The 14800-nt window shown below is 49.2% G+C and overlaps 2 protein-coding genes and 3 non-coding genes across 5 annotated transcripts; 4 read left to right on the top strand and 1 right to left on the bottom strand.

Annotated features, from left to right (window-relative positions):
- The first annotated feature begins 188 nt into the window (after positions 1 to 188).
- On the top strand, positions 189 to 7123 carry NCL (nucleolin). The gene is made up of 14 exons (XM_014312331.2): positions 189 to 392; positions 978 to 1266; positions 1589 to 1741; positions 2119 to 2307; positions 2448 to 2531; positions 2788 to 2923; positions 3162 to 3298; positions 3636 to 3762; positions 3975 to 4108; positions 4465 to 4588; positions 4677 to 4822; positions 5314 to 5440; positions 5892 to 6112; positions 6349 to 7123. Exons 1-14 carry the CDS (start codon positions 315 to 317, stop codon positions 6429 to 6431), a joined length of 2028 nt encoding a protein of 675 aa, XP_014167806.1. The 5' UTR covers positions 189 to 314; the 3' UTR covers positions 6432 to 7123.
- On the top strand, positions 2640 to 2709 carry LOC115947699. The gene has a single exon (XR_004081553.1). It is a non-coding gene; the product is annotated as a small nucleolar RNA SNORD82 (small nucleolar RNA).
- Positions 4930 to 5006, top strand: LOC115947700. The gene has a single exon (XR_004081554.1). It is a non-coding gene; the product is annotated as a small nucleolar RNA SNORD20 (small nucleolar RNA).
- On the top strand, positions 5626 to 5766 carry LOC115947693. The gene has a single exon (XR_004081547.1). It is a non-coding gene; the product is annotated as a small nucleolar RNA SNORA75 (small nucleolar RNA).
- Positions 7124 to 8647: 1524 nt separating the features above from the next.
- B3GNT7 (UDP-GlcNAc:betaGal beta-1,3-N-acetylglucosaminyltransferase 7) lies at positions 8648 to 12083 on the bottom strand. The gene has a single exon (XM_005418972.3). The coding sequence runs from the start codon at positions 12013 to 12015 to the stop codon at positions 10888 to 10890; it is 1128 nt and encodes a 375-aa protein (XP_005419029.1). The 5' UTR covers positions 12016 to 12083; the 3' UTR covers positions 8648 to 10887.
- Positions 12084 to 14800: the final 2717 nt, after the last annotated feature.

The following is a 14800-nucleotide window of genomic DNA, read 5'->3' as shown; positions in this document are numbered from 1 at the left end:
GAGCGGGGGGGGAGGGGGGGGGCGGGGCTACGTCACAGTGCGGCCACGTGGGGCGCGGGGCCAGCGAGCACGTGGGAGCGCGCCCTGCTCCCGGGAAGGCCCCGCGCTCCCGGGAAGGCCCCGCACACCGGCGGGAGCGACCCCGCAGCCCCCGGGCCGCCCCCTGAGCGCCGCCGGGGCAGGAGGGCGGCCACGTGGTGGGGACAATTGCCCGCCGGAGGGAGCGCTCGCAGGCAGCCCGGGTGAGCACGGGAGCTAAACGTCCTGCTCCCGCTCTCTTTCAGACCCCGAAGAATCAAATCAAACAGAAAAAAATGGCTCCTCCTCCGAAAAAGTTCGAGGAAAGTGAGGAAGAGGAGTCCTCTGACCTAGACGAGAGCAGCGGAGAAGAGGTGATTGATCTAGAGATGGAGTCAGAAGGGTGCACGTGTTACAGAAGTGTCGTGAGGGTTGTGGGTTACACTGTAACAGGGTGTCAATAAACGGTGTTCCTCACTAAACTGTGGGTAAAGAATAAACTGGATTTTATAAGGCTAAAGCCGCGTGAGGAAAAATAGCTCAGCTGCTAAGTCTGTACTTCCAGGCTTGTGCAAGTACTGGTGGGGTCCTAAAGCTGTCCTAAAGCTGATAATCAAGTGGGTACCTAATTACCCTAGTAATGAGCAGTATGACTTTTGTCACATCTGGTTAATGTGCAAGTGTAGAAGTTCCAAGATGCTGAATGCTGATATACACCACTGGTCTTGGTTTAGGACCAGGGAATTTAGAGGTGCTTTGATGTTCATAAGTAGGCTCCTGAAAGCATGAAAAAGCTGACTTGGAGCTTTATTGATTCATCAGGGTGGGCATTTGAGGTAACTTAACAGAAACTGTCAGAAGGATATTCTTTAGATTTTACTTGCTGTATGTTTGTCTGATAGTGGAGTAATGGTAGATTAAACAGGCCAGCATGAGTTTTACACTATTTTGTCTTTCAGATGATCCCCCAGAAGAAACCACAAAAAGTTGCTGTTACCCCAGCCAAGAAGGCTGCAACTCCTGCCAAAAAAGTTGCTACTCCTGCAAAAAAGGCAGTTACACCTGCAAAGAAGGTTGTGGCTACTCCACAGCCCAAAAAGGCTGTTACTCCAACTCCTAAAAAGGCTGCTGTCCTAACGAAAGGAGCAAAAAATGGAAAGAATGCCAAGAAGGAGGAGAGTGAAGAAGAAGATGATGAAGATGATGACGAAGATGATGATGATGAGGAGGAGGATGAAGAAGATTCTGGTAAGTTACCTTTGAAATACACATGGACTAAAGATGGTTCAATCAAATCATTAAATATGAGTACCTTTGGAATGAAGAGATTTGTATGATTTAATACTTAGGGGGCTTCATGGATTAAAGAGGGGTTACAAAGGAGATGTGGGCAATGGGTGAAGTTTGGAGGAGGGCTTGAGCTGCAGCTGCCTTACACGCAGCCTGCAAAACATCTTGTTTCTTGATTGCTCTTTCCTGAACTCTTGGACAAAATTTTGGGAAGCCCTAAGTACTTTTTACCTGACTAATTGAACCCTAGTAGTAAAGACTTGTGGTACTGTTGGTGCAGATGAGGAGGAGGAACCACCAATGCCTGTGAAGCCTGCAGCCAAAAAGCCTGCAGCAGTACCAGCCAAAAAGCCTGCAGCTGTGCCAGCAAAGCAGGAATCTGAGGAGGAGGATGAGGATGAAGAGGATGATGAGGATGATGAAGAAGATGATGGTATAAAATGTTTTATTATTGAACACTTACAGGGACCTGGGGGAGGGAGGTAGCTCAAAGGATAATGGGAGTGATGCAGTGTTTGCTGAGCTGGTTTTAGCTGGTTGCTGTTGTCCATATTGCTGAATGGGTGTTAATTTCCCTATTGTCAGTAAAACTTTTTACTGTTGGTGAACAGGTTTTGGGGTTTTTTAATGCAATAAAACTCAAGGAAGAGAGACATCTTTTGTAAAAATTAAGTGTATTAAGCTTTTTTCCTGAGAACATAAACATTTCAGGAGGCATGAGAAACATTTTGCTCAACAGCATTTTGTTTTCTTGGTTTCCAAAGGTGCTTAATGTGGAACTGTCTAAATACTGTGCTCATCTTGTTCCAGAGTCTGAAGATGAAGCCATGGACACAGCCCCTGTTCCAGTGAAGAAAACCACTCCAGCTAAGGCTGCACCAGTGAAAGCCAAGGCAGCAGAATCTGAAGATGAGGAAGATGAGGAGGAGGATGACGATGAGGATGACGATGAAGAGGAGGAAGATGAAGAGGATGCCGAGGAGGAAAGTGAAGATGAAAGTGAGTTAAAGTTTAAAATGTTACAGTTGCTGAGTAACAGGAAGTCTTTTTTATGACTGGTGTAAAGATTAATGCTCCTGTGTTGATTCAGTTTAGGAAAAGTTGTGCATTTTTCAGTGTTGTTTTGTTTTCTGGCTCAGAACCTGTCAAGGAAGCACCTGGAAAGAGGAAGAAAGAAATGACCAATAAAAGTGCACCAGAGCCCAAGAAAAAGAAAACAGATGGTAAGTAGCATGGGATCATCAAATGATGCTTGTTTAATGGACTGTGGTTGGACTCTGTTGCATGGGAAATATAACTGAAGGTCCAGGATGTCAGGGGTGGGGTTTCTCAGCACAAATGATGATCATAAGGGACTTAATACTGAAGTGTGATGTCACTTTTAAACAAAAACTGATGTGCTAAAGCTGTCTGGACTCTGGCTCCCAGTTTTGAAAGCTGCCTTTAAAAAACCCCACTTGACTGTCTTTTCATTTAAAGGGCCCACATCAGCTTTCTCTGTATTTGTTGGAAATTTGGTCTGCACCAAGGAGTTTGAGGAGCTGAAGACGGGACTCAGAGAATTCTTTGGGAAGAAGAATATTGAAGTTGTAGATGTCAGAATTGGTGCTTCCAAGTGAGTTCATCAGTAGAATTTTGCTACTAATTTCTTTTATTTAGCACTAAATTGTTCATAGGGGTCCAAGTGTGCTGGTGCTGGTTCCCCTCAAGATGCTGGAGTGGTTGCTTGGTAGTGGCGAGGGTTTGACTTTGCCTGGAACCTGACCAGCCAGGACCTCTGTGGTGTTAGGTTTGTGTTTGTGGTCTCTGCTGCCAGAGGTGGATCAGAGACCTCAAGGATGCTGTTCTTACAGGCGGTTCGGCTATGTGGACTTCTCCTCTGCTGAGGATCTGGATAAAGCTCTCCAGATGAATGGAAAGAAATTAATGGGTTTGGAAATCAAACTGGAAAAAGCAAAAAGCAAGGAAGCTATGAAAGAAGACAAGAAAGGTATGGCCCAATTAAGAGTTTCTAAAATGCTTACATACACGTATACAAGTTCAGACTGGAATATCTGCAAATGTGATCCCAAGAAATAGTGCATGTTGGGAGGGCTGAGGAAGAAATAAGTTTCTTTCTGAAACTTTAGGACCTGTTTTTTTGAACTTGATGCCCTTAAGAGAAGCACAGTAGTTTCATTAACTTTTGTTACAGTTACTTTTGCAGCTTCTGAGAATGTGAATGCTTGCTCTTACTTTCTGGATCAACTTGCTGAGTCTCACTGAACTGGCAGTGTAGATGAGGAGGGATTTTTAGCTGCTAACCTGAAAGTAACTTGCCTTTGCAGAGAGAGATGCCAGAACGCTGTTTTTGAAGAACCTGCCCTACCGCATAACCGAGGATGACATCAAGGAGGTGTTTGAAAATGCAGTGGAGGTCCGGATAGTGATGAACAAGGACGGGAGCAGCAAAGGGTGTGTAGCTGAGAAAACTGTTGTGTGTTTGCTGTTCCTTTAGCTCTTGGCATATTCTGATAAGCTTACATGTCCTTTGGCTACCCTAAGGAACCTGCTGCATTGTTGTCCTACTTTTTGCAGCATTTTTCTTTTACATCTTCCCCCCCTCATTCGCAAACTTTGTTGTTCCTGGAAGGAGGCGTTTGCTTACATTCTTCTCTGTGTTGTAGGATGGCCTACATTGAATTTAAAACAGAAGCTGAGGCAAACAAAGCTCTGGAGGAGAAGCAGGGCACAGAAATTGAGGGTCGTGCCGTGGTCATTGACTTCACTGGTGAGAAGAGCCAGCAAGAACATCAGAAAGGTACTTTCCATACTGATAACATGCATACAGATGGCATTCAGGGTTCATTTCCACTTGCTTCAGAAGTTCCTGGGGGTATGCCAACTTAAAATACTGCAAGAAGATTAAGATACCAGCCAGATCTTTTGCCTGACTTGTGTTCTGCATCCTATGCACTTTGTCTCTATTGCATGTTTCAGACAAGGGGGGCAATTGGTCTCAGTGAATAAAACAGGGTTGGATTTTGCTTTGTGCCTCACCCTGAGGTGAGGAAAGGGCAACAGGTATTCTTAACCCCTTGGCAGAATCTGGTAAGTAGAGAACAAGAGCTCTCCTTCTCCAAACCTGCACGTAACAGCATTGACTTTTCCCCATAGGAGAGTCGAAGACCCTAATTGTCAACAACCTCTCGTATGCTGCTACAGAAGAGACTCTCCAAGAAGTGTTTAAGAAAGCTTCTTCCATCAAGGTGCCACAGAACAACCAGGGCAGGCCTAAAGGGTAGGTTGTGCCTTCCACTTGACCCCCAGGCTGGCATTGCAAGTGACTTGCCTCCCCCAGGCTGACTGGAATCTTCTTCTCCACACAGGTATGCATTTGTAGATTTTGCCACAACTGAAGATGCCAGAGAGGCATTGAATTCCTATAACAACACAGAGATTGAAGGCAGAACAATCAGACTGGAATTCAGTGCACAGAAAGGGAACACGAACGCACGAGGAGGAGGATTCAGTCGTAAGTGTTTCATGTTTGATCTCCAGCTGTGGCAGGAGAGCACCATCCAGGCAAATCTGGGGCTGCTTAAAAAAAACAACAAACATGCCAGACGTAAGCAAGTATGCTGGATATGATGACTGATTATCTGAAATGCTGATGAAACTGTTGTCAAATTCCTCTAGATAGTCAAGTGCTGATCCAGCGGTGTCTGTACAGTTAGTTGTTATCATTGTTGACAAGGTGGAAGCATGTATTTTAAAAAAAGGAGGGGGGCAAACTTAATTTGGCAGTATCAGGTTGGCTGATGGAAATCCTTTGATGTCAGGCTCTATCTGCAGTCCTGAAAAAGCTTCCATGGACTCCAGGTTCTTGGGCTGTTCCTTGAAAACAATCCCTTTATCCCTGAGAGCTGTTCTGGGAGCCAGTAACGCAAGCTGGATGTGATGTTACGAAGCTGAAGGCTGCCTTGCTCAAGCTGAATGAATTCTGAATGTGCTCCCTTTTCACAGAGCAAAGCAAAACATTGTTTGTCAGAGGCCTTTCTGAGGACACCACAGAGGAGACGTTAAGAGAATCGTTTGAAGGCTCAATAAGTGCAAGAATAGTCACAGACAGAGACACTGGATCATCTAAAGGGTGGGTTGAACATCACCTGGGCTGGCTTCAGGTGCTACATAGCACCTCACTTCAGCTGATCTCTGCAATGCAGGGTGTTTCTCATGCTCATGTGGATGGTTCTGTGAAACTGGTAAATGGGGTGGGAGCAGGGAACACACAGCTTTGGGTCCATTGGTGGAGGGCAACATGTGCTCACTCCTCACCTCTTCTCAATGAGCTCCTTCCTGCCAGCAAATCTCCGTGGCAGTTGATGGATTCGCACGAGAAGGAAATTAACTGTACAGTACTGGCAAACTCACAGTGGGGCTCCATCGATTGTGATTAGCCACTGCTGTCCTACAAGTGACACATCCTGTGGGATGCAGAAGTGCTGGTGTTTGATTCCGAAAGGATTTCTGTCAGGAACCTGCAGGTGGTGCTGCAGCTCGTGAAATGTGACTGACTGTTGCTTTTGTAACCTGTTTCCTAGGTTTGGTTTTGTGGACTTCAGCTCTGCAGAAGATGCCAAAGCAGCCAAGGAAGCCATGGAAGATGGAGAGATAGATGGAAACAAAGTGACCCTTGATTTTGCCAAGCCAAAGGGTGACTTTCAGCGTGGCGGTGGATTTGGTGGTCGTGGTGGCAGAGGAGGTGGCCGAGGAGGAAGAGGTGGATTTGGTGGCAGAGGAGGTGGCAGAGGTGGATTTGGAGGTAAGAGGAAGCAAATGCTGCTGTTTGGAGGGGGTGTGCTCCGAAATGAACCCAAAGCCATCTAGGGGTTATGGTGTAGAGCTACCAGAGAATATTGGATGTGAATTTATTTTCTGTCCTGTGCCAGGATGGGTTTGGAAGGGCAGTAGTACAATTACACCACTGCAATATATTTGTGTGCATTTAATATAAATACTATAGTGGTAACTCTGCTTTTTGCAAAATTTTATTTCTAGGTAGAGGAGGAGGTGGCTTCCGAGGAGGCAGAGGAGGAGGTGGAGATCACAAGCCGCAAGGGAAGAAGATCAAGTTTGAATAAACTTCCCCTTTCCTTTCCCTTTTCCTGCTCTCTGAGACTATCTGAAAGGACTCCGGGGGTTTTTATTCTCCTTTGATCTTGGCGGAGCCTTCGGAGGACATTCCAAGAAGCGAAGCAGTACTGTGAGCCGCTTGGAAGATAAAATTTTCATTTCAAGGAAGAGAGAGCAAGCCATTTTGACTGCTTGCCTGTTCAAACGAACTTTTTAAAACAAAGAGTGATAGATGTGGGAATTTACCCCTTGTCTGTGAGTTGTCTTGAATTTATAATGTTTTACCCATGTACAAAATTTTTTTTTTCCTATAAACTTCTGTAGCATTTTTGCTGTAAAAATGCAGAATGTTTTATCATTTGTGCTTTAGCACCCTGTCTTGGACAGATTAAAGGACCTAAACTGGTTCGTGTTACTTCTGTGCCCCTAGATGAAGCCAGGCTGTGAGAAACGGGCTGTCTGTAGCCTTCCCTCTTTTGGGTTAAGGTCATTGGTGTCACAGCAGCAGCTTCTGTCCTGCTCTGCTCCAGCAGTGTATGCATGCTGTTAGCAGGAAGTAGGGGAAAGGATTATGGTGGCCAAGGTAAGCTCTGTAACCACAACCTTTTTTTTTTTTAACTGAAGATGCTGTGATGGTGCTTGCTAGCCATTTGCTTTTCTACTTTCTTTTTAAACAAAGTAAATCAGATCTTGTACTAAGGCCCTGCAGTTCAGTTGCTCTCTCCTACAAGTTTTCTACTGTACTTCATTTGGAATTGTCTCCTCTTGCCCCTAAGTGTGAGCAGGAGTTTGGGCTTGAGTGGCTGTTTGGTTGTGACCAAACTCAGGCCTGCTGTCCTTCCTCACCCAAGGTCAGGCAGCAGCCTGGGGATGAAGGGCCTCAGTCCTGGCCAGTCCTGTGGCAGTGGTCACTGGCTGGTTTTTCTAGCCAGGCACAGTGTGCTGCCCTGCAATGGTAGCTGTTGAGTCCATGGTTTTCCCAGACTGGTGGGTGCAGAAAACAGGCACAGAAAGCAGGGCTGTGTAGCTGAGCTTGGCTGGGCATATGGTCTCTTAGTGTTCTCTACCCCTGCCTGGCTCAAAGATCGTGCCCTGGCATTTGGCATTTGGCCTGTGCCAGTGGCCTCTGGCTGCAGCCGTGGTCAGACTGTCCCACCCTCCTGGCACACAGCCACTGCTGCCACCTTCCCTGCCCTGCCCAGCCTCTGCAGCCGCTCGCGCTGCTGTGGCCATTTCTCCTTGGCTTCCCAACATCGAGCCCTGCCAAAGGCCATTCCATGCGGCCAAAACTAAACCAGTGGCGTCTCGGGTCGCTTCAGCTGGACAGATGTACGGTTTGTGTCATCCAGCACCCGCCCGCGTCCCGCGTCCTTCCCGCCCTGCGTGAGGGGGCGGCTCTGAGGGCACTGCCGGGGAGCCGCGGCCGGAGCCCCCTCCACACCGCACAGGGGCCCTACTCCCCCCGCCGGACATGTGGCATACAGTGGCATGTGACAGCGTGGGGTCACACTGGAGAGGGAACGGGCAGGAGTATCCACTCAGCGCTTGTGTTTTGTCCATGTGTATGAAATTTTTGGTGCCCTGGGGAAGCCAGCCCTAGTGACAGCCCAGCCTGCCAATACAGTGTGTTCTTGTCCCCTGACCTCTCTGCTCCCCAGCACCGGGAGTGTCTGAGCTGGGTGCCAGCCCTGGAAACAGCCCCTCAGTGCCCAGACGCCAAGGTGACACCCACGGGTTCACCTGTGGCTTTCCTCCTCTTCACCCCAGCCAGGCTGGAACCTCATGACCAGGGGCTGTGTTACCCCATGGTGCTGCTTTGACTGGGGAAGTGAGCAAGGTCCTCCTGCTGTTGGGAGGTTAGCAGGGACAGGAGTGCCCATCTCGTTTTGCGCAAGGAGAGAGTGCTCAACAAAACCAGTGAGTTCCCAGCCCTGCTGAGGTGGCTTTTGCCACAGAGGTTGGCATGAGAAGCTCCTCCCTGCAGAGCACCAGGAGGATCTGAAGTTTAGTTTGAGATGAAGGTGGAGGAGTGCATGAAAGAGAAAAAATACCCACCAGCCTGGTTACCGTGCCCGGCTCCAGAAGGAAGTTGTGCCAAAAACTGGAACAGGACAGCTTCAGTCCCCAGTTGCCCATTCCAAGAAGTCAGTTTTGTCACTGTAGCCCATTGCCAGGTTTTGTTCCCAGCAGAAACTCACTAATAATGACATGAGGTGAAGGCTTGTAGGATTTTTTTCTTCTTCTTTTAACCTTTATTTAGAAACTAGAATATTTACCAAACTCTACAAGGTTTCTCTGTACAGGTCCCACCAGATGAAGAACACTGAGAGATGTCTGCACACAGCCCTGGCTCACCATACCCATTGCTACAGAGAGCGAGAGCTGACCCTGTGTCCACGATAAATGTACAGCCTAAAGTACTGTACCTGGCATAAATTATGGAGGTATTGATTTGGAAAGTGTTTCCGAACTCACTCCTGTTTGAAGGAGGGAGAGGAGGGGAAAAGGAAAGAGTTGTGTGCTGCCTAAGCCCAGTGGGTACCAAAAATGCCCTCAGGACTCTGCTGAGGGACCCGGTGCATTGTACATCCAGTTTCACAGTATCACCACCAGCTGAGCCCTGGGCAGCACTGGCTCTTTCTCTTCCTTCTCTTCAAATCTTCATCTTATCTGAACAGGGCCATTTTAAGAGTGGTGTGGCTTGGCGTGTGGGTGCCCTTTTTGACTGGTTTATGCTCTATTTGTTTTCTAACCTGGGAAATGTACTTGGAGTAAATGAAACAGGTCTGTTTCCAGAACGCATTAAGAAAATAAGAGAAAGGGGGGAAAAAAAAGGCACTGCACAGGGGGACCTTTGAGGTAGTAAAACTTTTTTCCTTTCAATGTCTGGCACCAGAGAGGGAGAGAGAGTAAGGGCATCTGTGCCTGTGTTTCGCTGTGCGTGGTCAGGGCCATGGATGTGGCTGTGTGTGTCCAGCCCCTGCAGGGACATCTGGGCATGCCAGCCCTACACACAGGGACATCTGTGCGTGTAGAGCCTGTGCCTGGGAGCACGTGTGTGTGAGCATGTGTGGCTTTGCACATTCCTGTGGCCTTTGCTCATGCCTGCAGTCAGTGGCTGGAGAGTATCCGTGGCCCTGGTGTGGGCACGTGTCTCTGTGTTGGGTGGTTTCCACCAAAGCAACCATCCCAGGGCTCCCCTCAAGAGCTCGTGGCCCTTACAGCCGGAAGAAAAAAGGCCATGTCTTGTGACGCCATTTCCTGTCATGCTCCAATCTCACCCTGTAGAATAAATACTGCAGCAACCCTGAGAGGAGCAGATGTGTGAAACACCGGCTTTTCTTCACTTTGTCCCCTTGGACCCTGCTTCTCATGCCAGAGCAGGACCAATGTCTCCAGCCTACCCTGGAGCATCACAGTTGCCGACAAACCAGGGCTGAACCCGAAGCAGCCACACACAGAACCTTTGGGGCTGTTGTTCCCCTGCAAGGCAAAGCCACGAAGGCAGCTGTGCAGCACGGAGAGGGTCTCCCACAGCACCCCCTGGCATGCCCAGGAAGCTGGGTCCCAGAAGTGACAAATCCCTGGGGCACTCCAAGGGGGGCCACCACTTTTCTCCACTTCTTCCTTGGCTACAGGCAAGGGCAGCTGGCCTAGTCTCTTTCCTGCCAGGAGGAATAAATCCCTGAGGAATTTCAGCTGGGTGCATTCCTCTGAGGACACATGCAGTAAGGCTGCAGAGGGGCTGGGGAGCCAGGCACAGCCCAGGCTGGTGCTGGGAGCCACCGTTGCCTGGTCCCTCTGGCAGGGACAAGGACCCCAGTTCCACAACTGCCAGGCTGAAACCCTAACGGGGACTCAGGGCTGTTGAGGGCCAGCCTCGGAGAAGAGCCCCTTTCCCCAGCTGCATATGGGGACACAGAGGACTTTGGTGGGGGTGAACCCAATGCACACAGGGTCAATGTTACCAAGACCTTACATAGAGGAGAAATTTGAGATAACAAAATCCCATGATTTTTGAGTCAGGAGGGGTTGATGCACTTGTAATTGGCTGAACTCCCTTGGAGCAGCTTCCCTGGATAGCCAGACCCTGAACATCTCCAAAAAATGCCAGTGCCACATCCCTCCCTGCCTCCCTCCACTCCTCCACTCATCATGCTGCTGTGGAGGAGGTACCTAAAGCAGAGCACAAACCTCTTTGCCCTCTCTCCATTTTGTGCTAGACTTGTCATGTTTTGTTGGTTTTTTTCTCTTTTTCAGCAACCCCCAACCCAGCTGGAGATACGTGAACCACAATACAGTACAGGAACAAACCCTGCCCATGAGTGCAGTATCTCTGCCCTCCTCACCCCGGAAGGCAGTGCCCCTGAAGGATTTGTGTGCCACCAGCGGAGGCTCACCCCACCCCAGAGCAGGGATCAGTTGTCCCAGCTCCTGCAGTCCCAGCTCTCCAGAGAGACTGAGCTAAAGGACATTGAGTTTTCTTGAGCATGTCAAGTTACTGTGGACCAAGTCCCACATTTGGAGCAGCTCTGGAGGCAGCAGTTTATGAACCACCAACATACTCCGGTAAAAACATGGCTCCTTGTTCATCTTGCTGTTCTTGTTTTTCACAATACCAAAAGTCTTGAAGCCCTCGTGCCCAACAGGTGACACTTTAAGGACCTCCAAGCACATCCCTAGGAAGACGTCATCGATGGGGTACAGCTCCAGTGTCTCTGAGGCCTTATGCAGCCTCTTGGCCAGAGCTCCATCCATGATGAAGCCCCCACCCCCTGCGTAGGGTGGGTAGATGTTTTTGTTGTAGAGGGCGCTGGGGATGTAGTACTTGTTCTCCTTCTTACGGATTGGCCTGGCCCTGTGGAGGACATCCCCCACAAAGAGGTCCTCTCCCTCCTTCTTGTCCTCCAGGAACTCCAGGATATTGCTGGGACTCACAAACACATCATCGTCGCCTTTGAAGATGAAGCGGACATTGTCACAGTAGATGTCGACCCACTTCAGGAAATGGACCTCTTTGAGGGTGAGGTTGAAGAAGCTATCCAGGAAATCCCACTGCAAGATGTCCCCATAGATGTGGTTCTCATAATCTAGCAGTTTCTGGTGGTTGGCTCTCTCCTCCTCCTTGGAGGCGGTGCCCAGCAAGAACAGCGTCCTGATCCTCTTGCCCTCCACGTCCTTCTCTTGGCCCCAGGTCCTGCGGATGGCCTCGCGGCGGTCGTGCTGTGTGATGATGGACTTGACCACAATGAGCAGGTAGACATCCCCGCTGCACTTCTCTGGATGGTTGATCAGCATGGGGAAGTAGCGGCAGTGCCGATAGAGCAGGAACTGCTGGAAGTTGGGCTCCAGCCCCTTGAACCAATCCACCTTGCTGAAGTTCTGGTTGGCTGAGCAGTTGGTAGTGGTGACATCCCAGGATTTTGTTTGCTTTGCTGTCACGCTCTCCTCCTTCACAGGAGCCTTCTCCTTCTTGGTCTTCCAGAAACTGTTGCTGATGGAGAAGGCGTTGTCTCTCTTCTGTGATTTCAAGGGCTCTGAAGGGGGCAGTTCTTTCTGCTGCTGGCCCTGCATGAACTGGTTTGGGGCCATTCCACGCTGCAGCACCGTCACTGTAATGATCAGCAAGAAGGAGAGACAAACTGTTTTGTAGATGGTCTTCTTCCTAAAGGGAAGAGACAAGGGGTTAAGGAGAAGAATATACAGGCTTAAAGAGGCTTGTCTGCAAAAGTACTTCCTTGAGAGGTCATGGGATTCTCATAATCTGTGTTCCATCACCTTTTGAGGAGGAAAAACTTTGTGGGAAGAGCTGCAGGACACCTCAATGCATACTCTTGCCAGCTGCATCCTGCTTGTGGGGTGGCTTTGGGACCATACTTAACTGTAGGAACAGGCACAAAGTATGTGGGGATGGTTGCAGTGTCATCTGGTAACCTCAGTACTAAGATCAGGGAAGTGAAAATGGGCTGAGAGAGAGACAAGTCAGGGTGAGAGTTTCAGCAAGGCAGCTGTTTCAGGAGAAAATCCCAAGAGAAACTGCTGTTTCAGCCATCTGAAAATTGTAGTTTAGGACAAGAGCAGGAGGGAATTATCTTTTCCACAAAAGCCTTAGCTGCAAGACAGACATACCATCCATGGCCTAGACTGGCATCACAGGTTACACAGCACTGAGAAACCACACCATAGGAGTCAATATGAAACTAGCATTGCTGTTTAATTTCAAAATGGCACATCAGGACAAAAAAGGAAAGCCGTTTGAGTCAAATTTCATGGTTCAGTGGGAAAAAGACATCCCTAACCCTACAACCACCTTGGGAGCCAGTATTTCTGGGGGCACTCCTGGGCATTTGGGCAGCTCTTGGGTCCCGTTGCTTCCTTTGTGGTGATAAGGAGCAGCGGATGCTGGGCAGATTGGGTGGGCAGATTTTCCCAGCCTGTGACAAACCAGGTGTCTGCATGTCTAGGGTGCAGGGCATGAGTAGATCAAACCCAGTTCTTCCTGGGGCCATCCTGCTGCTCTCCTCTGCTGCAGACCTATAGCCCTGGGAAGCTGCTGGCTCAGGGACAGACCCTGCTTGGAGTTCATGGGGAGCTTAAGCAGGATCCTCCTGAGGTCCTTGGGACTACAGGAAGGCTGGACTTGGAGATTATTGATGCACAGTTCCTCCCCAGCCTGCTTTTCCATTCAGCTAAAGGTGGGTTTCTCATCCCACTGCCACAGAGGAGGGGAACTGCTCTCTCTGCCCAGCTGCACAACGTAGCTCCTGAGCGCTCAGCTCCCTCCACAGCTTGCACACTGCACCAACTTCCTCCTGCCTCAATCCTGTGTGTTCAGCTGCCTTGGGCCATCTCCCTGTGCAGATGAGCACTGGGCATGGGAGGATAGCAGCTGAGCTCCTTTACTCTACTCCCAACAGCTTCCCAAGGGCAGCCCCATCTCTGTCTGCTCTGACACAAGGTGCTTGGCAGTCCCTGAACACTCTTTTCCTGCCACTGTGCTGTGGAGCTGATGGAGACAGATGTGGCACTGGTCTTGGGATGCCCCTGTGCTTGTCCTCTTCATGTCAGAAGCACATCCCAGCCTGGGTGACACCCACTGGGACAGCCCTCAACCCCCTACTCCTGTCAGAGCCTGAAAAATCCAGAATCATCTCTAGCAGGCAGATGGCACCTTCACTTCAGGACACTCCAGAGAAGGAGCTTGGAGCTGAAATCGAAACATTTAACCCAAGTATTTTCCAGATAGACAAAAATCCCCCCAAAAGCTGCAAAACTCTCCTAGACCTGGGGACTGGATTGTGATCAGAACCACCATGAAGCTGCTGAGTTTTCCTCAGGCTGCACCATAACACCTGTGGGACACCCTATAGATCATCAGACTCCCCAGGGCAGGACACAACACTGTGCTAGGGGATTCCACTCACCCTGAAATGCAGCAATCCCAGAAGGGAACCAGGAGCTTTCAGGAGCTCCTGCCTCTGGCTTCGCTCTGAAGCACAAAGAACTTTTGAGCTCGACGTTGTCATGGGAAAACTGTGATCACTAGTGTGGACTGTGGGAGCGAGCGTGGAAATAAGTAATTAAGGATAAATGGATAGATATTCCTCATCCGGTTTTGTATGTGGCCACTCATCTGAGACTGATGAGGGAGCAGTTCTGATTAGATCTCACCATTCCCTTAACCCTCTCCAGCCCTGCCAGCACAGATTTGAGCTTATTCTTACAAACCCTTCAGTTCCAATAAAACTTTATTCCAAGCACAGCCAAGCAATGTTTAAAACCTCTCATCCATACCTGGCAAGAAAATGCTGCAGAATTTCTGCTGCAGAAATAACCCCTGTCACCCTGTATAGTAATTTCATTTGCATCAATCCCATCCCATCCTGTCCTGTCCCACCACATTCTTACACTCCCTGCCATCCAAGGACAATGAGTGATAAGATACTCAGCCTGAAGGATGGCCAAACGTTCCCCAGTACCCAAAGGACAGGGAATTACTGATACAAATTTTAACAATTTGCATAGGTAGGGCTGTCATTAACTGGCACAGATGGTCCCAGCCTTGGCAGACTCTGCCTAACAGTGCATGGGTGCACTGACCCCCATTACTCTCCTTGGGACAGAAGGTTCTGACCCAGGGCTGAGGGGACAACTCCAGCTTTTATTAAGAGGTGGAGCGTCAAGTGGCCTGGGTATGTTTATAGGTGAGGTGTTGCACAACAGCAGAGAAACTTATTCCTCCTTCCTTCAGTGGGCCCTGTTTCCCTGTTCTCACCAGTGCAATTCCTGCTTTTTTACAATAACCTATTTGGGATTTTTCCTATTGGTCTGACTGCAAACCATGGGGTCCCACCAGGTCCAGCAGGAACCAGGAGAC

This window comes from Geospiza fortis, unplaced genomic scaffold, assembly GCF_000277835.1.
Source record: "Geospiza fortis unplaced genomic scaffold, GeoFor_1.0 scaffold172, whole genome shotgun sequence".
Classification (NCBI taxonomy): Eukaryota; Metazoa; Chordata; class Aves; order Passeriformes; family Thraupidae; genus Geospiza; species Geospiza fortis.
Note: the sequence above shows the minus strand (reverse complement) of the source record. Positions and strands in the feature narration are given on the sequence as shown.

Bases quoted from the DNA above. Each gene is read 5' to 3' on its own strand.
- NCL (XM_014312331.2), top strand. From the start codon at position 315: ATGGCTCCTCCTCCGAAAAAGTTCGAGGAAAGTGAGGAAGAGGAGTCC. The intron at 3,299-3,635 runs GTATGGCCCAAT...TTGCCTTTGCAG, and splicing joins TATGAAAGAAGACAAGAAAG to AGAGAGATGCCAGAACGCTG. The intron at 4,589-4,676 runs GTAGGTTGTGCC...TTCTCCACACAG, and splicing joins AACCAGGGCAGGCCTAAAGG to GTATGCATTTGTAGATTTTG.
- B3GNT7 (XM_005418972.3), bottom strand. From the start codon at position 12,015: ATGGCCCCAAACCAGTTCATGCAGGGCCAGCAGCAGAAAGAACTGCCC.